Here is a 20,384-nt window from a genome sequence, read left to right on the forward strand (position 1 = left end):
GCTCCTGGATCAACATCCCACATCGCGTTCCTTGACCAACATTGCAATCACCCAATCACAGCCCTCTGACATCATCAGTGTGCTGCTCCTGCGTTTCTTTAGAAATTCCTTTGGGCTTCCTCTAAGCTAGTTTTTCAATTTGAAGTTAATACAAGTGAACAAAATTCTCAGTAACGTTGAACAAAAACTTATAAGCTACTGCATGGTTAGCGAGTTGCTAACTAGGTGGACTATGTTCATAAGTAAACTTGGCAATAGGCAAGAATGTTAGCAAGTTAGCTTGCTAAGTAGATGGGCTATGCTAACAAGTAAGCTGTTCACTAGCAAAGAGTAAGGATAATAATATTTTTCATGAGCAAAAACCTGCAGTTAGCACATTCTCCCTCCTTTTTTTCCATCTTGATCCCTGTCAAAAATGGTTATGTTTATTCTTAGATGAGTTTTTCTGTTTTGAAGTTTTAAATAGGTTATTAAAAAGGAGGGAAAATGTATCCTTCGCAGGTCTTTGCAACTGCAAATAATCCTTACCCTTAATGTTAATGAACAATATTTCACTCTATTGACAAGCTTACTTGTTAGCATAGTTTACCTTATTGTCAAGCTAGCTCACTAATATTCTCGTCTATTGGCAAGTTTACTCATTAGCATAGCCAACTTAGTTAACACGCTAACTCGCTACCCCTGCAGTAGCTTGTAAGGTTTTGTTCAGTGTTTCTGAGAATTGAGTTTAATCGTGCTAACCTTAATTTGCAAAACTAGCTTAGCTCTGAGGAAGCACAAAGGAATGTTGAAAGAGGCACAGGAGCAGCACACTGATGATGTCAGAGGGCTGTGATTGGTTGATTGCAATGTTGGTCCAGGGATGTGATGCAAGATGTTGATCCAGGATCATGTCCTACTTGGCAAAATCAAGTCGTGCCCTTACGATGTCGACACTGCCTATTAAATCTTAATTAGTCTATTGATATTCCCAGTAGGTTTAAATGAGCATTAATTTAATTTAAAACAAAGTAGCTCCTCAGCAGTGGCCTTTTTATTATAATTGTCACTTAAATTTTGCAGTGTTAGTGGTGAGCGTGAACAAATCGGTCCGCTCACTATGAAATTCTCTGTTTTCCTCTGAGACCTTTTTTTGTTTGGATTTGGAATCAATAGCTAGCCTCACTAAGGAGACTCAAGACTACTCGAGACTATTGATTGAGATGCACCAAATTTTAATAAAAGGCACCAGGCCGTAGATGGTGACGCACGTAGTCAACAAGATGTTTAAAAAAAAATAAATAAATAAAATAATTATTTTGAATTAAGTGTATAGGCTACACATATATACAATTAGAAAATTAAGAATTACTTTAGGGCTACAACAGTGACAAATTATAATTGAAAATCCTAAAAAATCACTGTTAGGGAGGGGAGCCACTGGAGAAGGGCTAAAGAGTAGCATGTGGCTCCTGAGCCGCAGGTTGGCTTCCCCTGCACTACCCAATCAAGGCAGCAGTAGACTAGCAACTCCATAGTTCTGCAAAGTAAAATACTATTTTTGTCAATAGAGTCTGGTGGCTTTTAAATAGCAGCTTCAGTTCCTTGTCAAAAATGGTTGTGTGACACTTGTTGAAGAGGTGAATTTGTTCTAACTATAGCGTACACTTAATGTGATGCTGATTTTTTTTAAGGGGGCCTATTGGGCCAATTCATTTTATGTACCCGGAAGTCATTGTAACATTGAAAAAAGCACCAGATCATTTTATCTCTATTCCAGTGTCAAACTCCACATTACACATTAATGTTAACTGGTGTATTTGCAGGTGCTTAGTGTCCGATGTTCTCAGAACTCTTCCCCACCATCAAACTCTCTGAGGGGTTTTTAGGTCTATGGGGAGTTTATTAACCTTTTTGAAAAATCCTCTGTAGTCTCATTAAGAAACAGATAAATCTTTTGGGTGTTAACATGTTGCTTCCTCTAAGGCTTTTGGCTACTGTAATGAGCTGGAGAGGATGTCATGGTGTTTAATGTTATGGATCAGTGCTGACGAAGGAGTAAAATGTCACTTTTCAAACATTTCGAGATGATTAGGAAACTAATAGCTCTTCCTACTTACATATAACGCACTATGTGAAGTGTCCCGTCTGTCCTGAGGAGCTGCCCCATGAATAGAATTGTACTTTCTACATTTTTATCCATATTGCATTGCATTCACTGCTCTGTTCTGTTGAATTCAAACAGAGACAATGAGAGTCTGCTGATCCCACCGTCACAGGATTATTGAGTTAGCTTGATAATGTGACACAAGCCTGGCTTTATTACAGTCCCTCAAAGGTGGCTTTCAAATTGATTTAAAACTGTTGCCAGACCAACATGTCTTTCACGTCTTATAGGAGTTTTACCACATGATTGAAGCTTCAGTAAAAGATCAAAACCTCCCTGGCCTCATATTTTTTTTAAAAAGAAAGAGTCTCCTGTGGGAGTATTACTTTCAAATAGCGCTAGCAGCTCATGTTATCAAGCCTGGCTGTGAATGCTGATTTGAGGTCAATACACCTGCTGATATTAAGCTGGTTGATAGCAGGAGAATCTGTTAACGCTGTGCTCATGCCCACAAGTTTATATATATAAATATCGTGCGCCAAATGTTCTCCTTCCTGTTTCTCGTATAAGTGAAACTGCTGTAGTGTGAGACTGATGGTTGAACTCAGAACATAACAGTTATTTCAGTATTTTTTTACCTTGCTGTTTCTTTTTTATTTTGATTGCTTTTGTACTTTATATGTTTTACTGCTGTTCTATCACACTTTGAGCTGCAGGCAAACTGGAGGCATTTAGTGACATCTCCAAACAGTTTGATCGGGCCTGCAGCGATAGCTCAGAATGATTCATTTTCAGAAGCAGAGAACAAAAAGGTAAAATACAGTGTATTCTGTTCAAAGCGAGGATCTCTGAGGAGAATTTTGCCTCTCTTCCTGTGTTGACATTTCAGATCTCCTGTGTGTAATATTGAGTAGTCTTATGCTGTCTATCAAACACCCACTGTTGCCTCCTATCTCTCCAGGGCTTTAAATCTTCATGTTTATAATTATTCTGAGGTTCAAATCATCTTGATAAATTCCCTCTCTATTTCAGGTAGAGGAGGGCATGCACCTATTGATCACGGGGCCTAATGGCTGTGGGAAAAGCTCTCTGTTCAGGATCCTCAGCGGCTTGTGGCCTGTCTACGGCGGCCGCCTACACAAACCCTCTCCTGAACATATGTTCTACATCCCTCAGAGGTATACACACACACACAAACAGAGTTTCACACATTACTTATTCCAATACCCCACAGCAGTGAGTTGTAACAAAACAACTAATGGGTGTGATCATTGTACCGGTGAACCCTACCAGTAATCTAATCCATTGTAACAGGATCTGTGTGTGTGTATGTGGCTGACGAAGAGAAACCAGAGCTCTGGTCACCGTGAAATATTTACCACCCAGACAAGGCCTGAAATACTTTCAATTCCAGTAATTCCCTTGTCATATTTCTCTCAGCATGACAGTCATTTGACATTAACTGTAGTATTATACCCAGAAATAGAATGAATAGAAAGGACATTGAAGTGTTTGCCGTGGTCACTTGACTAGTTTAAAAGAAAATTTTGATTTTTGACAGCTGTTATGGTGACAACACATATCAGTGGGGCCATAAAACATGTCACATTGACTAGTTTGAGAACTCTGTTTTGTTTCCTTACACCTATTGTCCTTAATAAATAGAAAAATACATCCGTACACTAATTCCTGCTTCTCTTTTCCACCGATCAAAGGCTAACATCAGCTTAATTGCCTCATTAACTCATCGTAAAACACACTTAATTCAAACAAAATTTCGGTGGCAACGGTACACATAAAAATGGCTGCCACCCTGATCATCCTGCTTTGTTTATTTGAATGGAAATCCCCATTTTACTCTCATTCTGTTTCTGTGTTATTATCATTTTGATCGATTGTGATCTGTGAAAAACTCTCTATTGAATGATTAAAGGTAGATAGAATTATCCAAAGTGTCACCACAGGAATAAAATGTACCAGATATTTCAGGTGACAGAAAATTAGTTGCCTCCCATTTTGATGATCAGTTAATCCTCTAAGTCACTTCTCATGAAAAAAGCCAAACATTTGCTTCTTTGTGCTTTTCAAGTGTGAGGATTCTCTGCTTTTATTTGCCTTACAAACATCTTTGAGTCTTAGGGCTCATCAACAAGGTATTTTTTTTTCTTAAAAGAAAGTTCCCGTCCACACAAACGTTATTTTAAAAGAATCTCAGTCCACATGAAAATGTAAAAACACAACTACAGCGCTGTTAGATCATAACAAACCAACAGGTGGTGATACCCGAAGAAGAAGAGGAAGATGTTGGCCAATCAGAAGTCTGAAAAAAAGCCATTACCTGAAGGCTACCTGGAGCAGCGACCTCCATAGAACATTGTGATATCTTTGTCCCTCAGTATAGTGGAAGAGTAACTGTACATGTATGTGTACACATGTAAAAAGCTATGTGACTATGCTACCTTGGGCTTTGGAAAATGTTGAAAGACATTTTTACTATGCTGACATCTTATAGACATACTCTACTACTGACACCATACTATTGACAACTCATGAGGAAGATTGTGGTGTCGGTGCTCTCAATTCTTAAAAGCTAAGATGGCCGATTCATTCTCCAGAAAGGCAGCAGAAGGACTGAGACAAACCATCAAATGTAATCTTACCCAGGGATACTCAGAGCTGCAGACTCAGCTGACTCCCTCCTGCAGAGCGGTGAATATTTTATACATAGGATGAGACGGGCCACCTGGCAGTTGTAAGAGAATCCAACACTCTTATCTTCAATAGACACAACAGAAGTGTAATGGGTGTCTTTCTCTTTTAGTTCTTGCTCTTAAACATGTGCCCTTTGTGCACATACACCCACTTTGTCACCTATGTCTGTTCTTCAGTGTCTGCAGCACTTCATAAATAACAGGGCAACAAAGGAACACTCAGTGGATAAGGTGTGTGTGTGTGTGTGTGTGTGTGTGTGTGTGTGTGTGTGTGTGTTTCTCCAGGCCATACATGTCCATGGGTTCACTGCGGGATCAGGTGATCTACCCAGACTCGGGGGAGGACATGGCTGCCAGAGGCCTCAGTGACAAGGACCTGGAGGCCATCTTGGACATAGTCAACCTCAACCACATTGTCACCAGAGAGGGAGGTAGGACATTGATAAATGTCACTTACTGAGATGTGGAGTATTTCAAGTAAAAATAGGAGATTGAAGACTTTTGAAGAGTTTTCCAGCTACCCAGACATCAGGTTCCATCTCTGAGAGTATAAAGTCCATTTTTCTAGTATTTTGTTTATTGTTCAAATGGTAGCCTTGAAGGGATAGTTCGGATTTTTTGAAGTGGGGTTGTATGGGGTACTTACTCATTCTCAGTGTACTTATAGTAGATGGCAGTCAGCATGCAGTGGTGACATGGAAATTAAGCCATGTACTCCTGTGGACGGGGGCAGCAGTAAAACATCTTTAAGCCACCTAAAAAAAGATCTGTATCATTTTGGGTTTGAGAGGGTATTTTTACCGCTTTACCGTTCCATCAAACAGCTTCGATTTTCCATCCGTGCTATCCTCAAACCAGACTCCATTAACAAAAACAGCAATTTTACCTCGCTGAACACAGGAGCTGCTGGTCTACCACTGCCTCAATCAGATAGTTTGTTTTTGTGTGACTTTGGTGAATCTAAATTAACCCTTTTAAACACCAAAGTCACACAGTTACACAAACAAAATACCTATTCGAGGCAGTAGTAGACCAGCAGCTTCTGTGTTCAACGATGTTAAATCACTGTTTTTCTCAATGGAGTCTGGCTTTGACAAGAACGACATAACAGCATAATTTCTCCGTCAGATATCGCTGTGTGACACCAAGACACTTCAACTGATAATGAATTTTCTTAGATGGTTAAAATACATCTGGTACTGACCCTGTCAGCAGCAGAAGATTTCTTAGCTTCCGTGTCGAGCTCCTGCCTGTTGCTCCAAACTGGAGCATGTGGACTGACATCTACTGTATGTAACACACTGGCTATGGATAAATACCTCATACAACTTTCAAAAAATCCAGACTATCCCTTTAGGTAAAGGGCAGTTTCCCCATACAATGTATTTTGTTGACAAATGTCATCCAGTTGTCCTTTGATGGCAGGTTTGCAGGCAGCTTCTTCTGTGTGATGGCGTTGTTGCTCACAACCGAAAGTATTACATTTTGGGCCTGAGATTGTGCGGGATTTTGCGCAGGTATAATTTGCCAAAAGAGCAATCATCTTCTACTCGGATTAAAAGGATTTATGGGCAGTCCCAAAATGTATGAAAGTGGCCTGCCATTGGTTTACCACGCTACCTCCAGCACTTATTCCATTCCTGATCACCCTGCTGTATAAATTTCAATTTCAGAGTCACAAAATATTATGTTCTTTTAGCAGAACTGGCACCAGGATCTTGAGTTGGTAGTCTGAGCCTGAATCTCCCAATTATGATTCAGATATCTCCAGGCCTGATTCCCTCTCCTATTTCTTAAATCTACCCAAACTAGACAAACTCACCATCAAACAGAGTAGATAAAACAACTTTAAACTGGACAGAATTGATTATATAACTGGACAAAACTGGACAAATGAACCATCAGAAAAAAACAACCATCCCCTAGATAAAATTAATAACCGTCATCTTGACAAAACAAGCATCAGACAAGCAGAACAAATAACCGTAAGACATAGCAACCAAACAAGACAAAATAGCAACTATCCACTGCAACAAATCTGAGTCATCTGGACAGTTTAGTCGTGACAGTGGGGGTTCTTTTTCTTTCAGTACGAACCATTCTAAAGTTTGACTTTCAAATCATTTAAACGTTTGCAAAATTTGCACATTGTACCTGCCATTCAGGTTTTCCTGGTGTTTTCATATCCAACAGACTCAGCTATGTATGTGTGTGCCAGCCAGAAGCTTGATCTCATGCACTGGGGTATTACTGGAATTGCCCAAACCTGAGTCTGTGGCTAATTGGCAGTCGCTCTCCTCTCATCACCAAACAAACTAGCCTATTGTTGTGAACCAATTACTGTACAAAGCTGAGAGCTGCGAGAGGGTTTAATGTATGAATGGCCGCACTGTAAAAGTGTTGCACAAGGTCTCGATCACGCAATGCAAGTGACCATATGCAGTCACGGATCGTCAGTCATGGATGTTGGCACACATACGAAATAACTGCAGAGAATTTACTGTGAGGTCTTTGAAAATGTCACAGGAAGATGTGTGAGTGTTTCACAGTGAAGCTAGACTGCTGAAACCTTTAAGTAAACATCATATTCACATATGTCTTCATTTGCGCCCAGGCTGGGATGCTGAGCTGGACTGGAAGGACGTGCTGTCAGGAGGCGAGAAGCAGAGGATGGGCATGGCTCGCATGTTCTACCACAAGTAAGAAGGAACAGTGTCACTGTTGTCTGTCATTAGTCATCAGGACAGTTATACACATGTGACACACCTGGAGGGCAAACTTTGCCTCTGACACAAACAATAAGCTATTTTTAGCCATGCTAGCGGCACAGTGTGTTTAGTAATTATGAGCTAATGTTGGCACGCTAACACTCTAAACTGAGGTGGTGAGCATGGTAAACACTGTAGCATGTTAGCATTGTCATTGTGAGCATGTTGCCAGTATTTTAGCAGTATCAGCTGTTACTCACTGGATGGATAGTTGTTATTATTATAACAGTTTCCCCTGTGTGTATCAGGCCTAAATACGCACTGTTGGATGAGTGTACGAGCGCTGTGAGCATCGACGTGGAGGGAAAGATATTCCAGGCTGCGAAGGATGCCGGCATCTCTCTGCTCTCCATCACACACAGACCCTCCCTGTGGTGAGTCACACCCCAAACAACAGTTTCTCGTGTATTCAGTAAAAGAGAAATTGAATTAAAATGTCTCCAGAAGTGTGCATGAGAGTAACTCAGGTTTTTGTGAATTATGGTTTATTCGTGTTTAAACTAGGGCTGGGCAATGTAGCAATTATACTTGATGTACCGTGTCTTGTTCCACACAGGATGTCTAAAATGACTACATTGGCAACACTGAGTATTAATTTTCACATCTATGTTTTTTAAGTTACCAGTATAAGTCTCGCTTTGGCATTTCGGTTCTTAAGATTCAGTTTTCAAATAGACTCACAAACATGATACATCAAACACACTCCCCCGCCCATCCACCCCACTCTCCTGGAGGATTGTGTGTGAGTAGGCGAGGTGTCTGTTTTTGTATCTGACAGGGCTCCAGACTGCTACTGTTTAGTCACATTTTGTGACCATGGAGCACCAGTGTGACCTGTAAATATTGTTAAAACTGGAGAGCTGTTAGTTTGTTTCCTGCTTACAGTGAGTAAATCCTCACGTTTAACGGTTTAATTTTCCACTAACATCTAACTGTTGACCAGAAGCTTCAAGTTCTCACCAAATAATCAACACTTCGGCCAAACAAGCCACATACTTCATAATAAAAACACCAGTGGTTCCACTTTTATTTATTTCATTCTAACAGTACTTTTTTAACTTTGTTGTAACAGTACTGTATTTAACTTTATTGTAACAGTACTTTATTTAACTTTATTGTAACAGTACTTTTTTAACTTTATTGTAACAGTACTGTGTTTAACTTTATTGTAACAGTACTGTATTTAACTTTATTGTAACAGTACTGTATTTAACTTTAATGTAACAGTACTGTATTTAACTTTATTGTAACAGTACTGTGTTTAACTTTATTGTAACAATACTGTATTTAAATTTATTGTAACAGTACTTTTTTAACTTTATTGTAACAGTACTGTGTTTAACTTTTTTTTGTAACAGTACTGTATTTAACTTTATTGTAACAGTACTGTATTTAACTTTAATGTAACAGTACTGTATTTAACTTTATTGTAACAGTACTGTGTTTAACTTTATTGTAACAATATTGTATTTAAATTTATTGTAACAGTACTTTTTTAACTTTATTGTAACAGTACTGTGTTTAACTTTTTTTGTAACAGTACTGTATTTAACTTTATTGTAACAGTACTGTGTTTAACTTTATTGTAACAATATTGTATTTAAATTTATTGTAACAGTACTGTTTAACTTTAATGTAACAGTACTGTGTTTAACTTTATTGTAACAGTACTGTATTTAACTTTATTGTAACAATATTGTATTTAAATTTATTGTAACAGTACTGTGTTTAACTTTTTTTTGTAACAGTACTGTATTTAACTTTGTTGTAACAGTACTGTGTTTAACTTTAATGTAACAGTACTGTATTTAACTTTATTGTAACAGTACTGTATTTAACTTTATTGTAACAATATTGTATTTAAATTTATTGTAACAGTACTTTTTTAACTTTATTGTAACAGTACTGTGTTTAACTTTTTTTTGTAACAGTACTGTATTTAACTTTATTGTAACAGTACTGTGTTTAACTTTTTTTTGTAACAGTACTGTATTTAACTTTATTGTAACAGTACTGTATTTAACTTTGTTGTAACAGTACTGTATTTAACTTTATTGTAACAGTACTGTGTTTAACTTTATTGTAACAGTACTGTGTTTAACTTTGTTGTAACAGTACTGTATTTAACTTTATTGTAACGGTACTGTATATAACTTTATTACAACAGTACTTTATTTAACTTTATTATAACATTACTATATAAAAATATTAGTACTATATGAAAATTATTTTATATAACTTTATTATAACAATACTTTATTTAACCTTATTGTAAAGTTGTTTTATTTAACTTAATTAAAACAGTACCTTATTTATTAGGTTAGTATTTAGTAGTCTACATTAGTTTAGAGGAGACTTTAAAAAAAAGCATGATATAAAACATGTATCCCAATAAAACCTAAACATATAGCAATATAACTTATAGGCTATATTGTCCATCCATAGTTTCAACTCGTCATGAAGTTGTAAATTCTATGTACACCCTGGATTAAGAAATGTGAAACTGCTAAAAGACACACGTTGGTCCCTCTCTGACTTTAAACCGACTTTAAACCCTTCCTCCCCGCCTTCAGGAAGTACCACACCCACCTGCTCCAGTTCGACGGCGAGGGAGGCTGGCGCTTTGAGCAGCTGGACACGGCGACGCGCCTCTCTCTCACCGAGGAGAAACAGCGGCTGGAGGCCCAGCTGGCCGGCATTCCCGAGATGCAGCATCGCCTCAACGAGCTCTGCAAGATCCTGGGAGACGACTCTGTCCTCAAAACAGCCGAGGAGTGAGACGGGGAGGGGAGGAGGCCCGGAGGGGAAAAGAGTCAAAGGGGAGAAGGAGGAGAGGAAGCTGGGGGAGGAGGAGAAGAGAGTGTGGGAGACAAACAGGCAGTGAAAGAAAAAGAGATCTGTCTGAGGATTGTTAGTTTCTTTTTTTCAGGCTTAGATTTTTTTGATTTGCTGCGAGCCTCTTTGGTTATGCCAGCCAGTCTCTCAGCTCTCCTTCCTCCTCTCCCTCCTCTTTTAATCTCTCCTTTGCCCTACTCCAACCCGAGAAGATGAGGGGAGGAGACTGAAGTGGATTCACAAGTATTATTCCCTCTTCTTACGCACATCGACAGCATACTCAGCTGTAGATTTTACATGTTTGGTTTTAGCATACATAGTTTTCAGGATCAACTAAGTTGCCACAGATCAACGTGGCAAAACAGAGAAATCCAAATTAACCAGGGTAATTTATTTGTTTGTTTTATAGCACTTTACTCTGCTTTTAGAGGGCTGTTTCTGTTTGTCGTGCTAGCTCACAGTGAAATACAGTGATAGCTGCGTTTTAGCTGGAAAACTAATGTAGAGCCACTTGATAATGTCCAAAGCAGTATTCCCCAGCCAGTGCACTGGGTCGTGCAGGATCCACATTTGTCTGATTTAGAGGTAGATTTTAGTTTTTACTGAACTGAACGTGACCTCTTAGTTTGGAGAGGTCAAAAGAGAATATTTTTCAAGATGTCACAATATGCCTTTGTTTAATTTTGTGTATCTAGCCGCGGTACAATCCCTTTCCTCATACCTCGTCTTAGTCATTGTTAGGTCATTTCACATCCTTGAACCACTGATATAGGCTCAGATGCAGACTCACACGTGGCTAGCGAAGAAGAAGAGCCCATCTGGGGTCTATTATTAGAGCGATTAGTGACGCAGGTCTGACTCCAAAACTATAGGTTTCTGGTTTATTGAACAAACACAATGAGCTTAAGAGGCCCTGTTCAAAGGAAGAGCAGCAAAGAGCAAGCTGACCCTGGTAGTCTGGTCTGTAAATAGTCACACACATGTAGACGGTACGTGGATGAGCAGGCGGACATTCACGCCATTAAACTGTCAGGTACACGTACACACTGTCCACATGTTGAAGCTCTCCCCTGTGTTGACACAAAACACACTGGTGTGTCTGCAGTGCGTCAGATGTCTGCTGGGACTCTGCTGTGTCAGCAGTGCTCTGTGGCTCCCTTTGAGCCTGTGTAAGTGAACGTTATTACGTGATGGTCCTGGAAAATGAGCTCGTTACATTATGCTTATTTAATTAAAGTGGAAACAGACAAGTTTTTCGCCCCCCAGTGTTTGCAAGTGGTAGTGTTGTTCGTGCTGCTGTCACATTCAGAGTGTTTCCGCAGTTACTTCGGGTGTTCCACCATCCACCATAGAGTGCTTAAGGAATGATGTTTTTTGTTGTTTTTGTAGGACAGCCTGGAAGTTAGCACTGCTGTCGTTCCTTCAACAAAAAGCTAATGGGATTTTCAGTTGGATTTTGGATTATTATTGTTTTTGTTGCTTACACATTTTGTTCAGCAGGATAATCTCAACCAATGAACACCACTTTTGTGGTTTTTGAAGCATAAATGCAGTGACCAGAGGTAAAAAGCTAATGTTAGGCTATAAACAAACTACACCACAGTTGCATGACCACACCGAGGCTGCAAATCCATGTTTTGCGTGATGACATTTTGTCGTCTCATTTAGCCACTTGTGAGCAGACGTCTTTTTTAAGACACGTAACACGTTTAAAATTCTGAAGTGGGGTAATTACTGATGTATTTTATGTCGTGGAACAAAACACTGAAGTCTCTTACGCTTGTGTTAACCACAGACCTTATTTGGGGCGTCTAACAAAAACCCATTTAAAAAAAGCCACTGAGTTCGAGACAAGGGAACAGGAAGTGCAAAAATGCTAACCCATGTCCCATGTGGCTACTGGGATAGTAACAATGGATGTATAAAGAGTACATAGATAAAAACATACATGAAAATACCTGTATCTCCCGCATTGTGTGGCCCGTCGAGCCATCGGGGCCCCTCACTTAATCACCTCTGAATTTGGCTGTAAGTAGTTTTAGTGCTTTTAGGACATTATCATCCAAATAAAGGGCTATTTAAGTCTTCATAGCAGGAAGCTGATGTACCTCAAAAAAAAAATCCACTGTGTTACAGACGTCAGTCTATGGGAAAAGTAATTTTGGACCCCATGGCATCAGGTGTAGAACCCGGAAGTTGTAATTACTTGGTTTGGCCACTATGTCTTGATAGTAACTTCAACACGTACAGACAGACCTTTTTAATATCACTTTAAATCACCATCAATAAGTGTTTCCCTCCTATTAAAATGATGTTCCTTGTAGCGCCTACATCAAAAATTCTGAAAGTGACATTACTAAAAAACAAACTGTCCAATCTGAATTTTAGACAGTTTTATTAACAAATGTGTATTTAGGATATTTTAAGACTTTTTAAAGACCTATGGCCACCCTATGTAAGGAACTTATATTTGGTTGACGCACTTCTTTTGTGCTGAAAATTGGGTCTTCATTCTCCTGGGAGATTGTACCCAATGGCAGACGAAATTGCATATCGAAAGTGAGGCTTATAGGAAACCAGTCTGACCACTGATGATGTCATTATTCTATCGCCATTACATTGTGCTCAATCAAAATGATAGACATTTACTTCCTGATAATGAGTTAAAGCAAAAAACTTGTCTGTTTCCACTTTAAATACACTTCAGTTAAATCTGATTTTAGATGACACTCCACATATTATTATGTTTCAAAATATGAGGCCTTATTGGATAATACCTAATTGTGTGTATGACATAATAGGGCTGATAAACAGTAGTAGAAAGGTCAGAGGTCAAGCTGGTTTATAGATCACTGGAGATGGTTGGGATTTCACTTTTGGCTCGAGGACACTGACTAGCTGGAACAAAACTCGACAGGAACAAAATTTGATTGATTGTTTTCCCTGATTTAGCTTCTTTAGCTTTGTTACCAACAACTTACCTGAAGTTGTGATACTGTGAAGTTATTGGTCTGTTACATCATTTATGAAAAGGTCCTAAACGCTGTGTTCTCATGTGGTGGTTCTAAGCTGTGGTCGTGGCTGCTTTTACAGTGTGTTCCTTCTGTGGTTCAGACCTGTGTTGTTGTTCACTGCATCCGGCTTTAAGAGTCCAAGGAAAAGTAAATGTTGCTGTTCTGCCTCCCAGATTGTACTGAATACAGGAGAGGGGATCAGGGGTGTCTGTGCCATTCATTCATGGTCTTACAGATTTCCCCATAGGTACGCAGAGCTATATGTTTGAGGATTCATACATTCAATTGGGCCTTAGGCTCACCAAGCAATAGAAATTATAACTATACATGGAGGGGGTCACTTGGAGTGATAAACACACAGAGGTATTATCTCTCAGTGCTGCAGTCTCCCTGTATGGAGGCCCAGTGCAGCCAATGTGTTGCAAAAAAAAGAAAGATCCTGTGAGTCATTTTAATGACTTATTTTCTCAAAATAATGAGAAACTTTCTTAAAATAATGAGCTTATATGTCAACAAAATGACTTAATATCTCAAAATAATTAGAAACTTTCTCAAAATATTGGGGTAATATGTCAAAAATAATGACTTATTTTCTTAAACTAATGAGAAACTTCATCAAAATGTCAAGCTGATATGTCAAAATGAGTTAGTATCTCAAAATTCAGACTTAGTTTCTTAACATTATGAGCTAATATGTCAAAATGACTTTATATCTTACAATAATGAGTTAATATCTCAAAATATGAGAAGATTTCTCACAATAATGAGCTAATATGTCAAAATAATGACTAAGTTTCTCGAAATAATGACTTATTTTCTCAAAATAATGAGAAACTTTCTCAAAATGATGAGCTGATATGTCAAAATGAGTTAGCATCTCAATATTATGACTTAGTTTCTCAAAATAATAAGCTAATATGTCAAAATAATGACTTGTTCTCTCAAAATAATTAGAAACTTTCTCAAAATATTGGGTTAATATGTCAAAATAGTGAGTAAATTTCTCAAAACAATGAGAAACGTTCTTAGAATAATGAGTTAGTATCTCAAAATATGAGAAACCTTCTCAAAATAATGAGCCAATATCTCAAAATAAAGACTTGGCTTCTCAAAACTTTCTGAAAATAACTCAGTATGTCAAAATAGTGAGTTAGTAACTCAAAATGATGAGACATTTTCTCAAAACAATGACCCAGTTGTCTAAAAATTATGACTTGGTGTCTCAAAATAATGAGCAACTCTGTCAATATTTTGACTCACCATATGTCAGGATTAATCAAGTTTCTCATTATTTTGAGAAAACTTCAAATAATGGCTTACAGGATCTTTTTGTTTCATCATCACATTGGCGGTAAAGGGCTTCAGTACCCCTCAGCCCTATGAAGCTTTGCAGCAAAGTTTCATTCACTGAGTTGTTTTGAGTATCTTGGTTTGCTTTCACCAGCAGTACAGATTATAACTGCATTTGAAAAGCCCAAAAAACAGCACCCAGAAACCTTTGTGGTTTTTTTGTGCTGTGTGAGACAGACATTCCCCTCATTTAAAGCCCCTTTAGTAAATGACAGAACCACTAAATGTGTGTAAGCCCTTCAGAAACATGAATATGGTGAAATCTGAATGTATTTGGATGAGTGGTCCAGATGCCACCACAAACAGGAGAATCACTGGATGTCTGGATGTTACTCTCACACTGACTGTACCGCACACAGGACTCCATCCATGTCTCTTTGAAGCTTGTGTGACTGGTACAATGTTCTCATAATATCACTGGTTAGAGCACCACTATTCTGTTATTATACCTCTGTTTGGTCCAACATGTCTGTGTTACAGAGAACAGACAATCAGTCGCATCATCAGCAGAAGACGAACAAGTGCACTGCTATATTTTACGTACACATCGGCTTGTTGTCTGCAAAGAGAATATTATCAACTCCCTCAGGCCTTTTGTTAGGCTGAGCTGTGGCTGCATCCACGACGTCTAAAAGTGCAACATCTTTGCTCCAATGAGACTTCAAATCTTTGCAGCCTCCCCTTTTGGCTTTTAGTGTACAGTTACAAAAGGACTTAAGACCATTTGGATGCAGCCCTGCTCTGCTTAGGATGATGGCTGCTCGGTTACAGAAGGACAAATGTAAAAAAATGCTCCCTCCCAAATGTGACTGGAGAAGAAACATAACTAATTAAACATGAAAATGTCAATGAATCCCTTTAATATCTAAAGGGATAATAACTGGAATGCTCTCTCATGGTCTTGTAATATTATACGAAAAAAACAAAGAAGCTTTCATTTGGTATGCAAGAGAGCTTCACAGGCATCGCTGCGGGGTTTGAAAACGGCACGGCAAGCCCTTTCAGCAGCCGGGGTTTCTGACCTGAAATAAGTTATCTTTTGTGTGGCGTCACTCAGACTCTGTTGACAGGAGGCCAGACGAGTCGCTGAATGACATGGAGTCTGCCAAGTGACACTGGAGCATGAGGTCAGCTCAAGAGCAAACAGTGCCTGACATTCGTAGGCATGACCATAGCTTCAGTAGTTAAACAGTCAAGTAATACTATTTCATCATGAAAGGACGGGGTAATAGATGATGAGGTGCCATTTTGTTTGATGCTTCATGCTTTGGTGTCGATCTTTATTGCCTTCAGACTTGAGTTGTGTAACAGGGTGCTTTTTGTGCTGCATATTCTTTTCAGTGTTTACTTATTCTTTTCGGTGTTTATAAAGATAAGAGCAGGACGATTTGTCCTTTAATCACACCACAAAATTGAGCCTGAGGAGGATGAATTCGACCACTGATAACAGCCGCTCTTCAGAGTCCTGTGCATATTTTTGGGTGCTTGCAGTGTAGCAAATTGTCCATTGACTGCGCTATTAGTAGGACTGCTTGTTTATGGAAAAAAACAGAAACAGTTTATATCCTTGAACTTTAAATCCTTAAAAAAATGACTATCTTGTTGTCATGATCATTGGAAGCCAAGATCTTAATCTTGTGGTTAGGACCTGCTGCACATGGAAAGACCTCAAATTTATGCGTTCTTGTTTATTGATAACTTTAGAATGGCGATAATCAATAAACTTGTGTTAGCAATGGATCACATACATTGTGAATTGAGTCCCTGCAGTCGTAGCAACAAGTCAAGTCTTTTTTTTTTTTTTTTGGTTTAATGCCCTGCAACTTTCTCATAAGGTTGATTTCAGTCGTAGCAGGCAGCAGTTTTCGACACGCTCGGTAGGCTACCTGCCAGGCACGGCAAACCGACGAAGTTAGCAACAAGCTTGTGAACGCAGGGCAAGTGGAACATTAGCTAGCAGCTACATAATCATGTATTTGCCTCAGGACTTGGTGGTTAGCAAACAGCACTTAAAGAGTAAATATTTGACTCACATGACTTAAAGTAATAGTTTCGTTTTGCTATGTCTGGTTTCTGCCGTGTAAGTGGGTTTACACAAGTTAACAATATCAGCTGATAGGATGTGTTTACAGTAAGTGCTGGTTTTGGTTCCACATTGTGAGTCCGTGTGTGTCATCGTGGCAACGTGTTACTGCAGAGACCTACCCCAGAGGTCATTTGGAGGGCTTTGCCAGGTGTTTTTCTGCCTGTCTGTCTGGTAATGGACAGATAATGTCCATGGGATAGCACCACAACCATGCAAGATACTGTAATGAAATTTTACAGTTGTGTAGTTTAGATCACCACCCACATTTGCTTGAGTCATGGCTGGTGGGATTTCATTGCAAGATGGTCTCTGGTTCAACAGCATCCTGAGCTCCAGGCTCAGGCCCGCCTCTGGTGCTAGGACACATGGTGGTAAATCACTGATAGGGGCCTCTCAATTGGAACAAAAGATGTCAGAGTTCTTGGAGCAAAAGAATTGTAGTCTTTATTTGCGAAATAAAATCTATCTGACGTGACTCAGAAAGGCATAGATCAATGATAATAACTTGGATACTGGACTGGACCCCAAGATGGTGCCTATTCAGTCCAATGGAGTTGCTCACCTGGCGCATTCGTCAAAAGAAGTTTCTAGCTTCTGGGTTTACTTTTGTGTTATGTGACCCACTGAATATGGGCACTAGTTGGTCTCCCGCTAGCCTCAACCTCAAGTTTCTGCTCGGCTCATAGACTTTGTGATTGCAATGATGTCACAGATTTTTAAAAACTTTTTTCTCAGCTCAAGGAAACTTTAACAAACATAAAACCTCCATGGATCAAAAGTGCATAAAAGAAAGAGCCATAATGACCATGTTTGCAGTTCGAGTTGTCCTGGTGGTGGTCTATGGGGAAAGTGTTTTTTCAGCTGCAGTGGAGTTCTCTGTCGCAATACAATGAGTGGCCACTTGGAGAAATTGGAAGCAAGGCTGACCTGCATTCCTGAGGGCCTGGACTCAGGCAGACACAATGTTCACGTCCAACTGAAGAGGTGGGCCTGAGCCTGGAGTTCTGCAGCAGACCCTTCTCCTTTAGTTGAGCTTGTAAGTGTTAAGGTTGTTTCCGCTGCCCCCAAGTGACCAAAAAAAGTTACTGCAGGTACAATAATATTCTATCTCCAGTAACTATTAAATAATGTACCGCTGCTATGACTGCATGAAACCCTGTGAAGTTATCTTTGAACATGGCACCTCATCATTTCCTCTCCCTTTTAGGAACCTAGTAAAGATACCTTATTCACCAGTGAAGTTAGGCCTGTAGTGGCCTGCTATACTGTATGACCCCGCAATATACTGTAATGACATCCTTACTCACAAAACTTTGATACTGAAAGTTTCACACCTTCCCTTTTGTAAGTAAGAGATTGAATGTATCCGTTATGTACGATAAAGCATCTCTAAAGGTTACGAAGACAATGAATACACGTGGTCAGGTCATACAGGTTTCCTTTTCGTTTGATAAATGATAATTTTATAGTTGTGTTGATAGTGCATGTTATTTTATTGGAGCCACATAGTGGTTTTAAACTGAGACTTACTGTGCATGTGGTGAGTGAACAGAGAAAATGTTGGTGTAAAACACGACATGGGGTCGATAGGTGGATGACCATGAGTACAGTAGTTCAACAGTAGTTCTCAAAGCCAGGGTTTACTACACTTTGTAGTAACCTCAACAGTTTGCAATCAAAACTCTCAAACTTATAACAGTTTTATATTTTTAATTCCTGGAACAGTAGCCCAGATTTCCTTTATCGGGATCTCATTGTGCATGTGTAGGAATCTGTATTCTTTAACCTTAGAACCAAGAGAGGTGCATCAGCGTACAGGTCATCTGTTCAGAAATCATGTGCTGAGGTCACTTTACATTGAAAGATGAAGATGTATTTTCTTGTAAATAAAACTACAGTGCAACCTCGAAAAGTGGGCCTTGTGTATTTGTTCACCATAGAACAGACGTTTCATTGCCTGTAAATAAATGTTGAAGTGCTTACATTAGCTACTGGTTTTTGTCACATCTGTACTTCCTAACATTGAGTAGTGTATGTCAAGTTATTTATAGCCCAAGTAGGTGGTACATGTGTTCTTACCAGTTCGCAGAAGCCTTGTAGAGGCGGAGTGGACATAAAAATAAACCTGTCTCAGTGAGCCAAAGATCATGACACCTCCTCACTCTGTGATGTGTAGATTTTAAGTGTCAGGCTCAATACTAAAACACATCATAATTCAGATTCTAGACAGATTTGATCTGATCCACAGTTAGTAAAAATGAACTCTGAAGAGGTTTTCAGTATTAAGTGTGTTTAGCTACAAACATAAACATCAACAACTAGGCCTCTTAAATCGAGATTATCTTGTGTCTTTCCTCTTAATTATAACTACAAAATAGACAATACACTTTTGATAAGTTGTATACAACATACAACCAGAGTGTAGTGTGGACTTAAGACACAGCAAGTGAGGTAGTGAAGCCATCTGCTGGTGAAAAGGCAACATCACTACAGTCACTCCTGAAATGCAGTAACATAATTTGACCACAAGATGGCAGCATGGTAATGCAGCCAAGTTCATTTAATGCGACTCTTTACTGGCATACACCTTCATTATGCCTTCTGATCATTTCTGTTAATATCAATTGTACATTCAAATTATACTCAAACGGAATGAAGCAGGGTTAAATTAAATGGATTTTAGGGATTGCTAGTTCATGATTTTTTTTCTATGGCTCCAAATTATGGTCACATAACTTACAGAGTTCTTACAGGGAAAGGGTGTATGCTGTCCATCGGATATCTGTTAAAAAAAAAAAAAAAACAAGCTGATGAAGTCTGTGTGGGCCTTATTCAAAACAAGTTTTTTAAACAATGTAGAAGAAGTCATATACATAGCAGCTCCATAACTAAGATAAAGCAGGAACGTTTTTGTTTTTTTTTTTTTAAAAAAAAAGGCCAAATGAATCATCAAACATTATCAAACACAAATAGATACATTACTAACAAAACATGAATTGTGCTTAACACTATCTTCTAAAGTGGTAGTTACATACTTTATATTGTTGAGTGGGGCTGCAACTATCAGATATTTTCATTATAGATTAATCTGCAGATTATTTTCTCGATTAATTGATTATGCGTTTAGTCTTAAAAAGGTCTGAAAATATTTTAAAGTGTCCATCCCCTGTCTGTCAAAGTCCAAGATTTTGTCTTTAAATGTCCTGTTTTGTTAGTCCAAGATATTCAGTTTAATATGATATAAAACAGAGGCAGGATTTGTCCATATTTGAGAAGCTGAAAACAGTGTTTTTTGACATTTTTTATGAAAAAATTACTCTAGAGGTTAATAAATTATCAAAATAGTTGGCGATTATTTTCTGTTACTGACTAATCCATTGATCGACTAATCACAGATGAATGAAAATTTAAAACAGTTTAAAGTTTACGACTTTATTTGTTGATTAATAAACATTTTCCCAGCAGACCAAGTTGTTATTTTTTGTTGTTTAATTTATTTTATTTTATTTCATTCTTTTAGGGACTGTTCTTTAC

The 20,384-nt window shown here is 38.6% G+C and overlaps 1 protein-coding gene across 1 annotated transcript in view; it reads left to right on the forward strand.

The window, feature by feature from the left end:
• The window catches only part of LOC125882843 (ATP-binding cassette sub-family D member 2-like), a 32,149-nt gene extending 13,397 nt beyond the window's left edge, over positions 1-18,752 (forward strand). The window contains exons 6-10 of the mRNA XM_049566752.1: positions 3,119-3,264; positions 5,083-5,228; positions 7,412-7,496; positions 7,814-7,939; positions 10,139-18,752. Of these exons, the coding sequence (XP_049422709.1) occupies positions 3,119-3,264; positions 5,083-5,228; positions 7,412-7,496; positions 7,814-7,939; positions 10,139-10,343 (708 nt within the window). The 3' untranslated portion in view covers positions 10,344-18,752. The remainder of the gene's footprint in view (positions 1-3,118; positions 3,265-5,082; positions 5,229-7,411; positions 7,497-7,813; positions 7,940-10,138) is intronic.
• The last annotated feature ends 1,632 nt before the right edge of the window (positions 18,753-20,384 follow it).

This window comes from Epinephelus fuscoguttatus, linkage group LG22, assembly GCF_011397635.1.
Source record: "Epinephelus fuscoguttatus linkage group LG22, E.fuscoguttatus.final_Chr_v1".
NCBI lineage: Eukaryota > Metazoa > Chordata > Actinopteri > Perciformes > Serranidae > Epinephelus > Epinephelus fuscoguttatus.